We start from the raw sequence: 17,499 nt of genomic DNA, 5'->3' as shown, positions 1-17,499 counted from the left end.
CCTCAACATTCCCTGAACATGCCAGGAGTGATTCCTGAGTGCAGAGCTAGGACTAACCTCCTGTGCATTGCCAGGTGTCTCCCCTCCCCCCCAAAAAAAAAAAAAAAAAAACAAAAGCAACAAAAATGACAGAAAGGAGGGCCTGGGCCCGGAGAGATAGCACAGCGGCGTTTGCCTTGCAAGCAGCCAATCCAGGACCAAAGGTGGTTGGTTCGAATCCCGGTGTCCCATATAGTCCCCCGTGCCTGCCAGGAGCTATTTCTGAGCAGACAGCCAGAAGTAACCCCTGAGTACCGCCGGGTGTGGCCCAAAAAACCAAAAAAAAAAAAAAAAGAAAGAAAGAAAGGAGGGCCTAATGTGCAAACAGCTCTTCAGCCCTGTTCCTCCCCTTCTGTAGCCCCTTCCCTGCTGCTTCCCTCATCCTTAGTTCTCCCAACTCAGACTCATGCCCCCACAAAGCAATGTGGGGGAGCTGGTCAGAAAAAATTTTCATTGCCAACCCCCCCCCCCCCCAGGGCTCCTTCCCAAGTGCAGCCCCTAGTCACAGCCTCCAGTCCCACCCCCTTGGTTTAATTTATTTGGCCAAACCACATCTTGATATTGCCCGTAATGCTGCCTTTCCCACCCCAGTGCTGCTCTGCTCCAAGCCACATGGAGCTCCAGGTAGTTGACAATGAAATAAATTGAACTAAACGTTTTAGAGGGGGGAAAAGTGATGAAATAGAACAATAGTCTAATTTACATGACATTCTCCATGAAGCTATTTTCACCGACGCAAATTATTTTGCTTCATTTCCTCAGAAGCTCTCGCTGCCACCTTGCCCGGCTGCTGCCGATTCCTCCTTTCTCCTCCCCTCCCTGGGTCTCTGTTCTCCAGGCTTAACACTTGTTCCTCTCTTTCTCTCTCTCTCCCTCGCGATCTCGGTGCTGCCCCTAACCTGTGGGTTCTCTCCACCCCTCAGAGCCTCCCTGGCTACCCTGGGGAAGGAGGCCAAGGGGCTGGAGGAGAGGCCAGCCTCAGCGCTCAGCTCCCTGAGCTACCGGCGACGGCTCACTCTGAAGGACTCCATCGGGGGCACAGGGGACGAGGATTCGCTCTTTACCACCCTGAGCGAACGGGCAGCATCCCCAGAGAGGCCCCCCAGGAAAGCCCGCTCAGGCCCCAGAGAAGAGCTGAGCCCAGCCAGGAAACCCCAGGAGATGGATGAGGTCAGCTCCGTTCTGTCTGGGCGTGGGAGCCGAGCCAGCCGGGCGCTGGAGAAGCAGCGGTGGGGTTCTGACATGGACCGGGCCTCTACTGTCTCAGCGCCCGTCAGCCGGGCCTCATCTGCAACTCGGCAGGGCTCTGGGGAGGACGGGGCTCGCTCTTCCATGAGCTTCTCCCTCTCGAGCTCTCCCAGTTCCCGGAGGAGTGCCTCCCGTCTTGACAGCTTGTCTCGGACCTTCAGTCCATCACTAGGCCAGGCCTCTGTCCTAGGTGAGGAAAGCCCCAATTCCCACCTGTCCCTGGGCCGGAGCTACCTGGACGAGTGGGATGATGGTGCCAGTGTGGCCCTGAGTGAGGCCCACTCACAGTATAGCCACCCATCGTCGCTGGCCCGCAGTCTCTCCGTCCCACCCCAGCCCCGTGTCCCAGCCTCTGCCCCGGAGCCTCCCGGGTCCAGCACCCGTTCTGCCAGCCAACGCTCTTACCTCGACCCAGACCTGGAGGCTGCCATCAATGAGGTCTTGAGCTACAGACCCAGCTCATTCCAGCGGAGCCGCCTGACGCCCGACTCTGAGGAGGATGAGGAGGACCGCAGGAGCCTTCAAAGTTCCCGGAGCACCCAACTGGAACCCCTAGAACGAGCCACCGTCATCCGCCGCTCTGCCTCTGCCGCCGATGTCTCTCTGTCCCACAGACGCCACAAGAGCCGGAGCAAGAGAAGGAGCCGCTCCAGCTCTAGCTCCAGTTCCAGCTCCAGCTCCAGCTCTGAAGACTGCTCAGAACACAGGCGGCGGCGGAAGAAGGGGCGCTCCCGAAAGAGCAAAAAGAAGTCCAAGTCAAGAAGAAAGAAAACCGAGACCGAGTCGGAATCCTCTTCGTCAGCGTCCAGCGCTTCCACTGTCTCGGGCCACAGCCGCTCGAGCGTGAAGAAGGGGCCACCAGCTGCCGACGGTGAGGAGCCGGACCAACAGCGTCGGCCGTCTCGGAAGGAGGAGAAGAAGCGCAAGAAAGAGGTGGACAGCCTGATGATGCGGTACCTGTACCGGCCCGAGAGCGACTAGTGCAGTAGGTGGCACCTGGCGTGGACAGCAGCATGGCGTGTGCTACTTGGTGTGAACTAACATATCCATCCCTCCCAGCATCACTGATTTCCCCACAGTCCTCTGTGGAAGCCCCACAGAGCTTCCCAGCCACCTCAGAGAGCTACCCCAGCGGGCTAGTCTTTCTCAGCTCAGTTAGTTGAACTCACTTGTGATGGAATCATTGCTCCCTCTTACCGAGCCAGGAACCCCACTAGATATTTCCCTCATTTTTATCCAACTGTCCTCATGCTAACTCTCAAGCAGGTGATTGGTTAGCCCCATTTTACAGAAGAGAATATCTGGCTGAGTGCTGGGCAGTGACATCACTTGCCAAGGTCCTATAGGCTGGAAGTGATCATGCCAGAATATGAATGGGTCTACTCAGCAAGCTGGGATCCTCACTGTCGATGGGCACCCGGCGGCACCCACACAGGAGCTTTTGCTCAGGACCCCACAGGCTAGCCTGGGAAACGCTTCAGCCAACCCCCAGGTTAGGCTGGTACAGCAGTGGCCAGCAGCATCCCTGACCCTTTCCTATTGCTCTGTCCCAGTAAAGCCAACATCCTGCCAGGCAGAGACTTCAGGCTTGGATGAGGTGAGGCTCCTGGGTCTGCAGCCCCTCAGCCCCGCCCCTGAGGCAGACCCTGAGATGCCTGCCACCCTCCCACCTGCAGCCCCCTCATGGGCGTCATCTGTCTTTGCTCATCTTGAGACATTTTAATGAATAGAAATTAGCAGCTGCTGAGTGACAGCCCCCTCCTGGCTCTCCTGCCTCCACCAGCCTTCTCCCCATGGGGAGGAGAGGGGAGAGGGAGCTGGCAAGGAGGACCTTCATGCCCACACCCCACCTTGGAAGAAAAGCAAAGACTGACTCACTGGAATCCCATTGTTGGCAGTTTCCCTGGTGGGTGGTGACATTTGCATCACCCTGGGCCTGCAAAGCTGTTTTCAGCCGTGCCCTCCCCAGCAAGCTTGCTGCCTTCCAGGAGGTCTGACCACAGAGCAGCCCCCTGGGGCCCTGGCTTGTTTCCTCGATGCATGAACTAACACACACCTGTAGCATGCTTGTGTGCTGGATCCACGAACAACGGGGCTCTGACTTGGGTTTGGTTGGACCAACAGGAAGCAGCTATGCTTTGAAGACAAGAACTTGTTGTTCAGGCCTCTGGCAATTCTTTGGAGGGGACTGATGGGAGTTGAGGGGTTGGAAAGGGAGCAGGTTTCTGTCCCACTCCCATTCCTAAGCCCTTGGGCTCCTCCCAGCTCTCTCACCTTCCCCAAGTGGCAGGTGGTGACTGGGAACTCTGGAAGAGCAGGGTGTCTTCTATCACACCAGGAAGGGCCAAGAGTCCTATGATGCCAACAGACAGGAGTCACAATATTGTATCTCCCTCTTTTGCCTCTTGCCCAACGGAATGCTGTGTTCTGTGGAGTAGGGAGTTCTTCCTGGGCGCGGGGCAACTTTAAAACATTGCATCAGACCTGTCTGACCTTTGCGCCTCCCAACACCACCACTTGAAGCAGGAATCATGGATCCAGGCAGGGCAGCAACTGGTGGATCTTAGACCCCAGGGCTCTCAGCCCATGGGTACCCTTAGCCCTCAAAGCATAAGCACTGAAATCCATGAGGCCAGTTTCTTCTCCAGGTAGTTCCTTTTGTCAAGCAGGAAGGCAGGAGCAGTCCTGAAACTGAATACAACCACCACCTCGAAGAGGATCACATTTGCTGCGGGTAGAGTGGGCACCAAGCCCAAGGCAAGCCAACGATATGCAGCTGGCAAGACAAGGGCCAGGGGAGGGAGGTGGAGGTGGCCTTGGCAGGCTTTGGGCAGATATGCTGCCAGTAGTGGGGACAGCGGGGCAGGGTTCAGCTTCCCATCTGGCGAGGGGGCCAGAATTCAGGAGGCAAACAGGGAGAGCGAATATGTCGACAGTCTACAGTAAAATCAGGGGAAGGAGCCCCACCCTGGGCTCCCCCTGCGGGAATTAGCTTGTGTACCAAATTGTTTGTGACAGCGTTGAGCAGGAAACACTGGCTTATGGGGAGAAAAGCTTTTTAAACAATTTGGTTAAAATGTTCAAATTGACGGCCCAGACTCTTGCTCTGGGGAAACAGGGTAAGCGCCTGCTGTTGCTGGCTGGCTGACAGCTGTGGCAATAGATGCCACCAAGGAGGTTGGCTAAAGAGCACCCAAGACAGAAGCAGGGGAGCTGGCAGCCCTGCAGAGAAGTGGGGACATGCCAATGATCACCTCCCTAGTGGCTCTGCAGCTGGGCCAGTCTCTGAGTGGAGATATGTGGAAATCCAGGTGTCTGCCTAACAGGCAGGGACTGTGTGGGGCAATAGATCTATCAAGGGAGAGATGAGAATGGAAAGGAGGGTGGAACTGCCACTCAGCATACCCTGGGCCCCAGCCCTGGCATCTATCTTGCATCCCTCTGTCCACAGAACGCTCCCACTGTCCTTCCCTTTGCCAAAGAGCAAACCTTAACCCCCAGAAGGCTTATCTAAAATATGAAAATAAGACCAGGTTCCCGCTAATTTAGAATTCAATCAAGCACAAAGCAAAAAGCACCTCATTTTTTTTCCCTCTGTTGTATAGTCATCAGCGAGTTTTATAATTCCATCCCGAAGACACCTCAGAGTCCTTAAGTGCCTTTGGCCCATCAAAGTAAGACTCATTTATGTTCAGTGTAGTTTGTATTAAATGTGTTTTGTGCTATTCTGATTCCTTTAAAAATGGTAATTCATTCATGAGAAATGTGATAACTATTAACCAGACTGGCCCACTCCTGGACCATTTTGCAAATTGAACATGTTTTCTATCAGGCGCTTCCTTCTCCCTGGAGAGAGAGAAAAGAGAGGGAGAGAGATCCCTCCCCTTAAAGAACCCCTGGGCATTCACCCAGGCAAGGAGGGTTCTGGTTTGTTCTAGCTTTCCCCTTGTTCACCCAATCAATCCTAGAGGGCTGGTAAAGTGAGCAAAGGACTGTGTCCGGAACTGCAGGTTCATGGTACATCAGTGGCCATGTGAGTGTGGGCAAGAGGCCGACCCCTCTGATCCCCTTCCTTGAGCTGGTCCTCAGGGCTACTGTCGAATGGAACCTCATTTCCAGTGCCTACTTGTCCCCACAAAAATTGCTAGGAGTAAAATCCTTGGGAAAGCTCCAAATAGGTTTTTTTGGGGAAACCCATTTTCTTTCTCTTTGGGTATGGAGAGAGAAATTTGAGTGGGCAAATAAACGAAAAGCTCTCCTTAGATTATTCATTCAGAATTGGAAGTGACCCAGAACTCCTTTTTTGCCCCTCTGAGTGCTTTTAGGGTCTGGCAGCGAGATAGGAGGGGCCAGGAAGGCTGCTCACTGGCTGTGGAGAAGGAAGGAAAGAAAGAAGCTGGCAAGGGAGCTCCATCCCTGCTTAATGCCATGAGCAACTGCCTCCAGGACTCAGTCCTACTTCATGTCTGGTGGGAGGTCACTGGAAGCTCTTTGTAGTGGTGAACGCCATGTCTTCCAGCTCCCACTTTTGAATCTCCATTTCTTGGGAGTAGGTGGTGCCATGGTCCAAGGAGTTCTGATGAGGACAGAGGCTGAAGGTGGGCAGGGAGAACCACTCCTTGAAAGGAATTGCCACGTTTCCTGGGACAAGTTGTCCTTGATGAGCTCCAGCCTGAGTCACTGTGGCCACCAAACTTGCCTGCCTCTGACCTTCTGGGGCAGGAGTTGAAAATACAGAGGTCTGGGTCCTATCCAAGAGCTAGTGAATTATGTCCCTGGAAGCACACTATGAACTCAGATGATTAGGCCATGTCAGTCCAATCTGTGGCTATGCAGCGTGATTTTCCTGGGAGTGTTCAAAGCGTTAGTCAAAATGGGATGCTTGGAGCTAGAGCCATTGTATAGTGGGTAAAATATGTTGCCTTGCACAATGCTGACTCATATTTGATGCCCAAAATCTCCTATAGTCCCCCAACCACTGCCAGGAATGATTCCTGAGGAGTGCAGAACAGGAGTAACCCCTGAGTACTGCTGGTTGTGGTTCAAAACTAAAAACAAAATACTAGGCTGCTCCTGGGGTTGTAGTAATAATAGTACAGCAGGTACTGTCAAGGCTACTGTGGAATGGAACCTCATCCCCATCGCCGAGTTGCTGCCCATAAAATGTGCTGGGAGTAGAATCCTCCTTGGGAAAGCTCAGAATGAGTTTCTATTGAGGAAACCCAGTTTCTTTCTCTTTGGGTTTGGAGAGAGAACTTTGAGAGAGCAAGTAAACCAAGGGATCTCCTTAGATTATTCATTCAGAATTGTGGGTGACCCAAAACTCCTTTTTGCACCTCTGGGCACTTCCTTGCTTTGCACACAGGTTTGATACCTGGCATCACATATGGTCCCCTGAGCATCACCAGCAATGATCCCTGAGCACAGAACCAAGAGTAAGCCCTGAACATCACTGGATGTAACCCCCAAACAGAATAGGGCACTCCTGTCTCTTACCACTGGGTCTCTTTAGGAAGGCTGTGGAGGTTTTGCCTTTCCATTTTGGGCTTGCAGGACACACTGTGACCAGGTGTGGTCAGGTAGGGGGCTGCCCAGGACCCAAGGCCTTATCACTGCAGGCTGGGTTCAGCTTTTCCTCATGGCCTTTTTCTTCTCTCTGCAGCCCCACCAGCAACTGGAAGTCCCCTGCTCCTGACCGGTCCGACGACGAGCATGACCCTCTGGATGGCACCTCCAGGTCCCGCTACACCCACAACTATCTGAGTGACAGCGACACAGAGGCAAAACCCACAGAGACCCACGCATAGCCCAGGGGCAAGATCCACACTCATCTAGCCCTCGGCAACTGTGCCACCTGCCTCTCCCAACAATGGGGTGCAGAGGTTGACTGCTGAGTTGCCTGGGAGACACTGACCCTCTTCCAGGTGTCTGATATCTCCACATGGAGGCAGTGAGGGTGGTGGAGAGGACAAGAGGAGTTTCTTGAAAGAACTTTTGCTCCTTTTGCCTCTGGATTACCACTCGCAGCTTTTCCCTTGGGCCACTGAGGCCAGCAGTGGGTGGTGTGGCCCTGCACGGAGCCAGTAAGTTGACCTCATCTCAGCCCCCTGCTCAGGGACCGAGGACTGGTTGCCTACTGGGACATTCTAGGTTGCTGGGTCCATATGGGGGGAATGTGGGCACCACAGTCCCCCGGCTGACTTGGGGCAAAGGCTTTCTCTTCTCAGTGCCTGCTGTCTTTTTACTTTTTAACTTAAATATCCAACCTCTCCATCGCAGCTGCATGGGGTGGTGGGGCTGGGAGGGACACGGGGCAACCTCATCTCTAGCTCCATGCTTCAGAGAATGGGATCCTGTTCTTTTTTTTTTTTTTTTTTTTTGGTTTTTGGGCCACACCCGTTTGACGCTCAGGGGTTACTCCTGGCTATGTGCTCAGAAATCGCCCCTGGCTTGGGGGGACCATATGGGACGCCGGGGGATCGAACCGCGGTCCTTCCTTGGCTAGCGCTTGCAAGGCAGACACCTTACCTCCAGCGCCACCTACCCGGCCCCGGGATCCTGTTCTTAAGGAGCATGGGGAAGGGGCTTCAGGTGCTTCTGGCTTTGGGTTGAATACAACCACATAGAGAGGGGTGCTCACTCACCACCCAGAGCTCCAGCCCCCACCCCTCTTCGTCTCATCAGTGTGCTAAGTGCAATGAGCTATTTAAGAGTAAACCCGTCCCTGCTATGCTGATCAGGACTTATCCAAGCACTGCCTTCCTGCCCTAAGGAGGGGCAGGGCCACAGGGCCATGACCTGAAAGACTCAAGATAGAGGTTCGGTTAGCACGCGTGTGTGAGACATGCGTTTTCTCCCTGTGTCCTGAGCCTGTGTCATTTTTTTCTCCCAAGCCCCCAACCCCAGCACCCCACACCACTTATCCCAGACCTGACAGTATGTGGCCTGAAGGCCCTGTCTCCAACCCTAGTCATCCCCTACCACCAGACTTGGGGGCCCAAGGGCAGTGCCTGGTCCCACTCCTGCACTTGGTTTATACTCATTGGGCTGTGCTCGTGTCCCTGTTTCCCGGATGTATGAAAATAAATGTCCTTTTTCTCCTGGCTCTGCCTGTCTTCTGCCTGTTCCTTCAGGTCCAGGTGAAGTCCAGGGTGCTGGTAGTGATCAGAATCAAGTATTGGGAGGGGGGCACCCTGGTCTCTATACTATCCTACATGAACCTAGGCCATGCAGAGCACCTTGGCAGTCCTGGCAGGCAGAAGACAAGGAACAAGAAGATTATCTAGAGGCCAGAGAGATAGCATGGAGGTAGAGAATTTACTTTGCATGCAGAAGGACAGTGGTTTGAATCCCGGCATCCCATATTGTCCCCTGAGCCTGCCAGGAGCGATTTCTGAGCGTAGAGCCAGGAGTAACCTCTGAGCGCTACTGGGTGTGACCCAAAAACAATAACAACAACAAAAAAAAAAAAAACAAGATTATCTAGGGAAGACACAGCCATCTTTTATCTTGAAGAGTCTGGGTTAAAGACTGGTTGGCAGGACTTTATCCTCCACTGGTTTCACGCCTGGGACTTGAGTTCCCTTTGATTACAAAATCTCACCAGTCACTGGATCATTAGTCACAGTCAGGGATTACTCCTGGCTCTGCACTCAGGAATTATTTCTGATGGTGCTCAGAGAATCATTTAGGATGCAGGAGATCAACCTGAGCTGGCCGCATTCAAGGCACTTATTCCACCTATGTACTATCTCTCTGGTCCTTGTGTTTTGAGGGATGCTGACCCTTTCTTATTTTATTTTATTTTTATTTATTTATTTATTTTACAAAATTTACTGTTGATTTTACTCATTTCAGAAGTGACCATTTTTGGGGTGTGGTACCAGTGTGGGGTTCCAACCCAGAGCCTCATATATATAAGAGCCACGCCTCACTACTGAACTAATAGCCCCAGCCCTAACAATAACTTTTTTTCTTTTTGGTTTTTGGGTCACACCCAGCGGCACTCAGGGGTTACTCCTGGTTCTGCACTCAGAAAACATTCCTGGCAGGCTTGGGGGACTATATGGGATGTCAGGGATCGAACTGGGGTCCGTCCTGTATTGGCTGCATGCAAGGCAAATGCCCTACCACTGTGCTATCACTCCGGACCCATAAAGATAACTGTTTTTTTTTGGGGGGACCACATTTGCTGATGCTCAAGGGTTATTCCTGGCTATGCACTCAGAAATCACTCCTGTCTTGAAGGACCAAATGGGACACCAGGGATTGAACCCAGGTCTGTCCTGGATTAGCTGTGTGTAAGGCAAACGCTCTACTATTGCACTATCGCTCCAGACCCATAAAGATAACTTTTTAAACAAAACTTGTGTTTTGGATTAGGGAGATAGCTCTAAGGACTGAGTACATACTTTACATGGGAGAAGCCTGGGTTCGATCCCTGGCACTGCATGATCCCCTGAGCATGCATGGAACAAACCTTGAGCAATACTGAGTGTAGTCTAACCCTCCCCTAACTCCACCCCCCGTCCCCAAATAAAAATTTGGCTTTTTAAATTTTTTTGTTTGTTTTTGTTTTTGGGTCACAACCCGGCAGCGCTCAGGGGTTATTCCTGGCTCTGTGCTCAGAAATCACTCCTGGCAGGCTCAGGGGACCATATGGGATGCTGGATTCAAACCACCACCTTCTGCATGCAAGGCAAATGTCCGACCTCCATGCTATCTCTCCAGCCCCAAAATTTGGCTTTTTAATCAGAAGTCTTCCTGGTTGCACTCCCTTCTCTCAGCCACGGGCCAACTTGAAGAAACTGCCCTGCTAGGTCCTGCTCAATGCTAGCTGGTCCCCTCTGGAGCTGTGAGAGGCTGCCCAGGTAGAAAGAAGAGCAGGAAACAAAGGGCCTGCCTACTTTCCCTAGTGTGACCAGTTAGAACTTCTGCACCAGTAAAGTTCTTCCAGCTGATTCGTCAGGCTCCCAGGGTTGGGCAGGTAGGCAAGAAGGACTATCAGCCAATCCTGGTACTCTTGTGATGGTCCACCCAAAAAGTCAAGAAGGGAGGGAGGAGGGCTGGAGAGAGTGCAGTGGAGAGGGCACTATCCCTAAAAAAAAAAATAAAAAGGAAAGGAAGTGTAAGATGGACCCATCTTGGGCCCAGAGAGATGGCACAGCGGCGTTTGCCTTGCAAGCAGCCGATTCAGGACCAAAGGTGGTTGGTTCGAATCCCGGTGTCCCATATGGTCCCCTGTGCCTGCCAGGAGCTATTTCTGAGCAGACAGCCAGGAGTAATCCCTGAGCATCGCCGGGTGTGGCCCAAAAACCAAAAAAAAAAAAAAAAAAAAGATAGACCCATCTTAAATGGAAGATACCTCCATTCCCAGGGAACCAAAAGGGGGACAGTGGTGAAAGAGTTATTATTATTTTTGTTTTGGGGCCATGCCCAATGATAATCAGTACTTACTCCTGGTTCTGCACTCAGGAATCACGCCTGGTGGGACTCATGGGATTTCCTTTGGTGCCAGCCATCAAACCTAAGTCAACCACATTCAACCACATGCAAACCAAGTGCCCTGCTCACTGCATTATCACTCCAGCTCCAGAGAAGCTTTAGGTTTTGTTTTTTAAATTTGTATTTATTTTTGATTTGGAGTCAGCCATGCTCAGAAGCTGCTCCAGCTTGTTGCTTATGGGGCCATGTGGTACCTAAGATGGAACCTGGGTTTCCTGCACATGAAGCAAGCATGCAACCTGTACTGTTACTTCTCTTCAGCCCAAACTACAGATTCCTCATCTCAGTTATTAATCATATCATTTACTCCTGCTCTCAAATATCTTGGTGTATTTTCTGCCTCCAAGAACTCAGTGATCCAGACCTTGTCACCTGCATATGAGTTCCCGATTCTCTTCATCCACACGAACCAGCCTTTGGTTAACTGGGTAGTTCAGCATTATCCTACACAGCCTGGCAGAGGGAATGTGCAGAGTCCAAATAATAAAAGTCCTGCCCTGTTTTTGGGGGGTGGGTTCACACCTGGCGGTGCTCAGGGGCTCTGCGCTCAGAAGTCACTCCTGGCAGGCTCGAGGGACCATATGGGATGTCGGGATTCGAACCAGGGTCCATCCTTTGTTGGCCTTGTGCAAAGCAGATGCCTTATTGCTGTGCTATTGCACCAACCCCCAAAAGTCCTGCTTTTATTCATTTATTCATCCACTCTACTTTCATTCATTGCTTCATTCATTTAATGTTTCAGGAAGAGAGTGAAGGAGGTCTGTACCCAGGTCCCATCGGGTCAGCAGAGCTGTGAGATAAAAGCATTTACTGAAGAGATGAGAGAGAGAGAGAGAGAGAGAGAGAGAGAGAGAGAGAGAGAGAGAGAGAGAGAGAGAGAGAGGGAGAGAGAGAGAGGGAGGGAAAGGGAGAGAGCAAGAGAGGAGAGGAGAGAGGAGAGAGAGAGAGAGAGAGAGAGAGAGAGAGAGAGAGAGAGAGAGAGAGAGAGAGAGAGAGAGGAGTTGGGGTGAGCGTAAAGGTAAGTTTATTGAAAGAGAGTGCTCAGCTCGGACAGACTCAGCATAGGCCCTCCAAAAAGAACCCAAACCCGTTTAGCACAGTCATGGGAGTCTTTATTGTTTGCTGCTTACACAGGAAGTTTTTGCCTTTCCATAGATTAGTTCTGTTCTGGGAGGAGGATGAGCAGAAGACAGGTAGCCAATTCTGGAGCTGAGCAGCTGAACTGGACCACAGTGGGGCCTTTGGAGTCTTCTGAGCACAGCTGATGGTGCTAACAGGCACAGATTTAACCTGTCAGGTATATTGGTCTCAAAATTAGGCATCATTTGCTAGACCATTTCACTCCCTGTCTTTCGTGATCTAGGCAAACCATTTTAAGGTTTGGGGATGAATGAGTTTCCCTCTTTCAAAAGGGAGGAGCTAGCTGTACCCTATGGGTTACTTGCTGTGGGATGAGTAAAGAGCAATACATCATAATGTTTGTTCTCCGGGACATAGCTGGTGAACTAGAACTAGGATAGGTCCATGTGGAAATAATTACCCAAAATCTATCCGGACAAAGTTACAAAGTGTATTAGGGAGGGAGAAGCTTGAGGGGAGGGAGTTAGACTGGGAAGCTGAAAAAAAAAAAACAAAACAACTAATGTTTGGAACTGGTCCTACAGTTCTACAAGGCAATCTTGCCAGGGCAAGCAGGCTGGGAAGAAAGTAGAGTGGGAAAAAGGCCTTGAGGCAGAGAAGGTGGTGGTGTGTGGAGTTCCAAGGGCTGTCCAGGGAAGCCAAATGTTGGCCTGCTCATGGCCGCTTCTCCAAGTTATAGGCAAACCCCCTACCAGACTGGGAAAATGAGGTCCCCCTATAACCAACTCTTCAGGAGATTCCAGGGGCCTGCAGAGCTGTCAAAACATACCCATTCTTGGGGCCGGAAAGATAGCATGGAGGTAGGGTGTTTGCCTCGCATACAGAAGGATGGTGGTTCGAATCCGAGCATCCATATGGTCCCTCAAGCCTGCCAAGAGCGATTTCTAAGCATAGAGCCAGGAGTAACCTATGAGTGCTTGCCGGGTGTGACCCAAAAACAAACAAACAAAAAAAAAAATCTTCATTTGGGGTGTGCCTTCAGAGCTCTGTAAACTGCCCTCATCTAGACTTTCGGGGGAAGCTCTGCCCTCTAAGATGAAAAAATAAGCAGCAAGTGTGTCCTTGGGTCTGGCTTAAAGCTGCCTCTCTAGATCCTTTTCACTAATTCCAACCCGCAGCACACTGTTCCAACTCCGGATAAAACTAAGCTTTGTTGGAGAGTATTGAGCTTTGTGGAGCTCCCTGGAGTGCCCCGTCTGTGCCCAGGGATGACAGGGCACACGGTGACTCCTGAGCTGCCTCCTTTTGTCTTTGTGTCCTCTTGGCAGAAGATCCCAGTTGTCCCTCCTCCCTCAGGCCGGCACCCCCCATGCCTAGTGGCACAGACACTTAACGATTTGCTCCTTAATTGTCCCCCAGCTAGGCTGTGCAGATGCCGCTCTTTAATCTCTCCTGATAAATGAATCTCGCTGCTCCTTTAATCATATGTTCATATCCAAGCCAATTTGAATCAATTTGGCAGGGAGGCGTGTGCAAGAGATGCCATAACTGTGGCTTCTCCCCCCTGGGTCCCAGAACCAACTGTCTGTTGTCCGCACCCTCAGCAAAGAGCCTGGGAGGACGAGGCAAAGCCTGGCTCCTACCTGAATGGTGGGGACTTTTCCAAGCCAATCAATCATTCCTTCCTAGACTCCAAGCAGTCCCCCTGTGGAACCAGAGGGAGATGGATTTCTGAAGGGCCTCAGAAGTGGGAGGGCAGAGGGGTGAGTCCACCCCCTTCTATAGTCTTGAAATAAAGGGCCCCATTATCATCCCCCCCTAGAAAGTGCTGCCTTAAATCTAGCTCTAATCCTTTCTGTTCACTTTTCATTGCCTCTCAGAGGGATCTCTGGGAAGCTGGAACACTTTATCACCTTTTTACATAGCAACACATTGCACACCAACTCATGGTAATTTGTCCTTGCCTGCTCCCACTCCTGGCCTGCCAACCCCAACTCTTTTCATCTTTCCCCAGAAAGATGTTCTTTTATAAACCCTCCAACCTGGTGAGCAGTCCCAGGATAATGCTTGGGAAAGTACCAGATTTTGCCTTCATTCAGAGAAATAGCTGCAAGGTGCCCTTAGTAAAAACAAAACAAAAAATAGACAAACTGTCCAACATGGGACTGAAAAGATAGTACAGCTGGTAAGCTGATAGCACTTGCCTTGCAATCAGCTGATCTGAATTCAATCCTGGAACCCAGGCCCCGATGGGTGAGTTAAGCTGTGGGATAAAAGCATTTACTAGGAGAGAGAAAGTTGGGGTGAGATTAAAATGAGTGCCATTCCCTTCCCGATACCACAAAGGGTCCCCCAAGCACTCTAGGGGTGATCCCTGAACAGAGCCAAGAATAATTCCTTAGAGCTCCCCAGTGTGTTGTTCTCCCCACCCCTTAAAGAAATCTAAACAGCATCTCTGCTGCTAGTGCTGAAACTTGGGAGACCAAGCTTGACCTCTTGGACCTCAATTTCCCCATTTATAAGATAAAGTAGCAAGCACATTTTGGGTTCTATTGGGATGGTTCCTGCACTATTATAAGACTTCTTAGCCCATCTTGGAGAACAGGGACTAACACATGTGGCCACTAGATCTCCACAAGGAGGGGAATGGGACAACTTTTCCTTCTGAGAGGTCTGTCTGGTGTTGGTTCAGCTCAGTTGCCCTGTTAGAATCTGCTTTCATTCATTTCTTTTCTAGCTCTGCCAGGCACCCACTCGGCAACCAGACAGATAGCTCACTCCCAGCTAGCCTTGACCTCCCTTAATCTCTCTCCCTGCCCCTACATGATGGGTCATCCTGGAGGCTACTCTTTAAAAGACACCATTAAAGGTTTTGAATTCTTCCTATTGTCCTTTAAGGATTATGAAGCCATGCAGACCATACTCCCCCAAATACTGTTTCCTGTCCATTTTAGAGCCCCTGGACTCTTGCACTGAACTGTTGCACTGAGCCTGAGGGGACCCTTCTCTACCTGTTGGTGGTAACCCATGGATTAATGAAACTGGTAAATAATATATGAAGCCAATTAATAGCTCTCAGGTGGTGCACCTGTTGACTGCCTAGCAAGTCCCTAGTGTGTATGCACTTTGCTTAATAATCTCATTTAACCTTGACTACTAACTCTCCTATGTGTCCCGAGGAAACAGAGGCTCAGAGGTGACACCTGTCCTTGCCAGGTACTTAGCTTTGTTCCAGCAACTAGATAAGACAAACCTTGTGAGAGGATGAAAGGAGAAGCCAGGAGGCAAAGAACCACCACTTCTATCTCATGGCTGTGTGCCTGTTAGCCACCAAGGCTGCCCTTAGGATAAGAAAAAGCCCACCCTGCTGGCATTCTTCACTCCCATTTCCAGTTACTCCCATACATCTATTTTTTTTGTTTGTTTTTTTTTGTTTTTTTTTTTTTTGTTTTTGGGTCACACCTGGTGGTGCTTAGGTGTTACTCCTGGGTCTGTACTCAGAAATCGCTCCTGGCAGGCACAGGGGACCATGTGGGATGCCGGGCTTCGAACACCATCCGTCCTGAATTGGCTGCAAGGCAAACACCCTACTACTGAGCTATCTTTCTGGTTTCCACCCCCATTTACAGTTTTACACTTGTGCTTCACACACACTATGGCAGTAATGTAAATCACAGTTCCACGTGGCCCAGGATCCATATTTTCAGCGATATTCACTTCAATCTAATTTCATTACGCTACAACAGGACCATCCAGACCATTTGAGATTTGATCTGGGAGAAGTGATTTCCAGAGCTATAGCCATTTTGGAGTTAACAAGGGTGCTAGATTTGCTTAGAAAGAATTTGCAGAGAAATTGAGTCTTTTATAGTGTAAACCCCAGTAATGGGTCATATACATGTGGGAGATTCCAGAAAGGATGTGTGCTTTGCTATTGAAGTCAGTGACATAAATCTCCCTGAGGAATACTTAAATGTGCAGATAGAATTTGCTTTAGATATCAAAAGTCAGCTATGACAGTTTTACCCAAAAAGAAAAAGAAAAAAACTCAAAAAGGATATTAAGTTTTGACACCATCCAGGCAAATTATATTTGAGGTGGCTTAAGAGTCAAAGAGTTTCCACATTTTAATAAATTTTTATATGTTTTGTGCCACATCTGTGATCTGACTAGATTAGGAGAAGAAGCAAATGGGTTTATAGAAGAGAGGACGCTAGGGAATTTGAAGATGGAGAATAATTTTTTTTAAAAGGAGCTAAAAAAAATAATCCTAGTAGAGGAAAGATCCAACCAATAGCTTCAGAAACATTACTCTTGAAAGACATATCAGTGACAGGTAACCAGGCAAATATAAAACTGTCTGAGGTGAAATAGGCTTCAGGGCTTATATTTAATCCTGGAATCTGGCACCCTGGCTTCAGGGCTGTTTCTGGCTCCTACAAGTATAACCTGAGTGAGTGGCACTGCCCTGGATAGGTCTACACCAACAACTTCACAGGCCTCCTGACCTAGTTTTGAGGGTCCTGAAGCTCTTCTCTGGCAGACCACACATTAAACCTCTGGGCAGATTTAATCATAGAATGTACAGCCTGTTCCCAGGAGCTGGGAGAACCAATTAGAAAGCAAGATAGTCAGAGTGATGATACAGCAGATGGGGTACTTTCCTTGCACATAGCTGACCTGGGTTTAATGCCCAGCATCTCACATAATTCCCACAAGCACCACCCTGAGACAGATCTAGCAGTAAGCCCTGAGTACTGCTTAGTATGTCCCAAAAACAAAATGAGGTAGTCCTTTTGTTTGTTTTTATTTGGGAGGAACTCAAGGACTCTTCCTAGTGATAAAGTGCTCAGGGTCATTCCTGCAGTGCTCAAGGGACAGTGGGGGGTGTTAGGAATGAAATCCTGGGCTCCTGTATGCAGAGAATTAGCCCTGTTAATGGGTCCTTAAGTACATGTGAAAACAGAGAAAGAGATAAAAAAAAAAATTTCTTTTTTTGGTTTTTGGGTCACACCCGGCGGTGCTCAGGGGTTACTCCTGGCTGTCTGCTCAGAAATAGCTCCTGGCAGGCATGGGGGACCATATGGGACACCGGAATTCGAACCAACCACCTTAGGTTCTGGATCAGCTGCTTGCAAGGCAAACGCCGCTGTGCTATCTCTCTGGGCCCAGAGATAAAATATTTTAAGGAAAATCTTTTCATTAGAAATTATTTTATGGGGCCGGAGAGATAGCATGAAGGTAAGGCGTTTGCCTTTCATGCAGGAGGTCATCGGTTCAAATCCCGGCATCCCATATGGTCCCCCGTGCCTGCCAGGAGCAATTTCTGAGCCTGGAGCCAGAAATAATCCCTGAGCGCTGCCGGGTGTGACCCAAAAAAACCACAAAAAAAAAAAAAAAAGAAATTATTTTATTAGGGGCCGGAAAGATAGCATGGAGGGTAAAGCGTTTGCCTTGCATACGGAAGGACGGTGGTTCGAATCCCGGCATCCCATATAGTCCCCTGAGCCTGCCAGGAGTGATTTCTGAATGTAGAGCCAGGAATAACCCCTGAGCGCTGCTGGGTGTGACCCCAAATAAAACAAAAAAAAATATTTTATTTGTGGGCCAGCACAATAGTACAGTGGG

General features: G+C 50.2%; 1 protein-coding gene across 1 annotated transcript in view; it reads left to right on the top strand.

Annotated features, from left to right (window-relative positions):
* MYO18A (myosin XVIIIA) overlaps window positions 1–7,642 on the top strand; it is a 120,928-nt gene extending 113,286 nt beyond the window's left edge. Inside the window, 1 exon segment of the mRNA XM_049789422.1 lies at window positions 6,950–7,642. Within this exon segment, the coding sequence (XP_049645379.1) occupies window positions 6,950–7,094 (145 nt within the window). The 3' untranslated portion in view covers window positions 7,095–7,642.
* Window positions 7,643–17,499: the final 9,857 nt, after the last annotated feature.

The sequence above is a fragment of the Suncus etruscus genome, chromosome 1 (assembly GCF_024139225.1).
Source record: "Suncus etruscus isolate mSunEtr1 chromosome 1, mSunEtr1.pri.cur, whole genome shotgun sequence".
Classification (NCBI taxonomy): domain Eukaryota; kingdom Metazoa; phylum Chordata; class Mammalia; order Eulipotyphla; family Soricidae; genus Suncus; species Suncus etruscus.
Note: the sequence above shows the minus strand (reverse complement) of the source record. Positions and strands in the feature narration are given on the sequence as shown.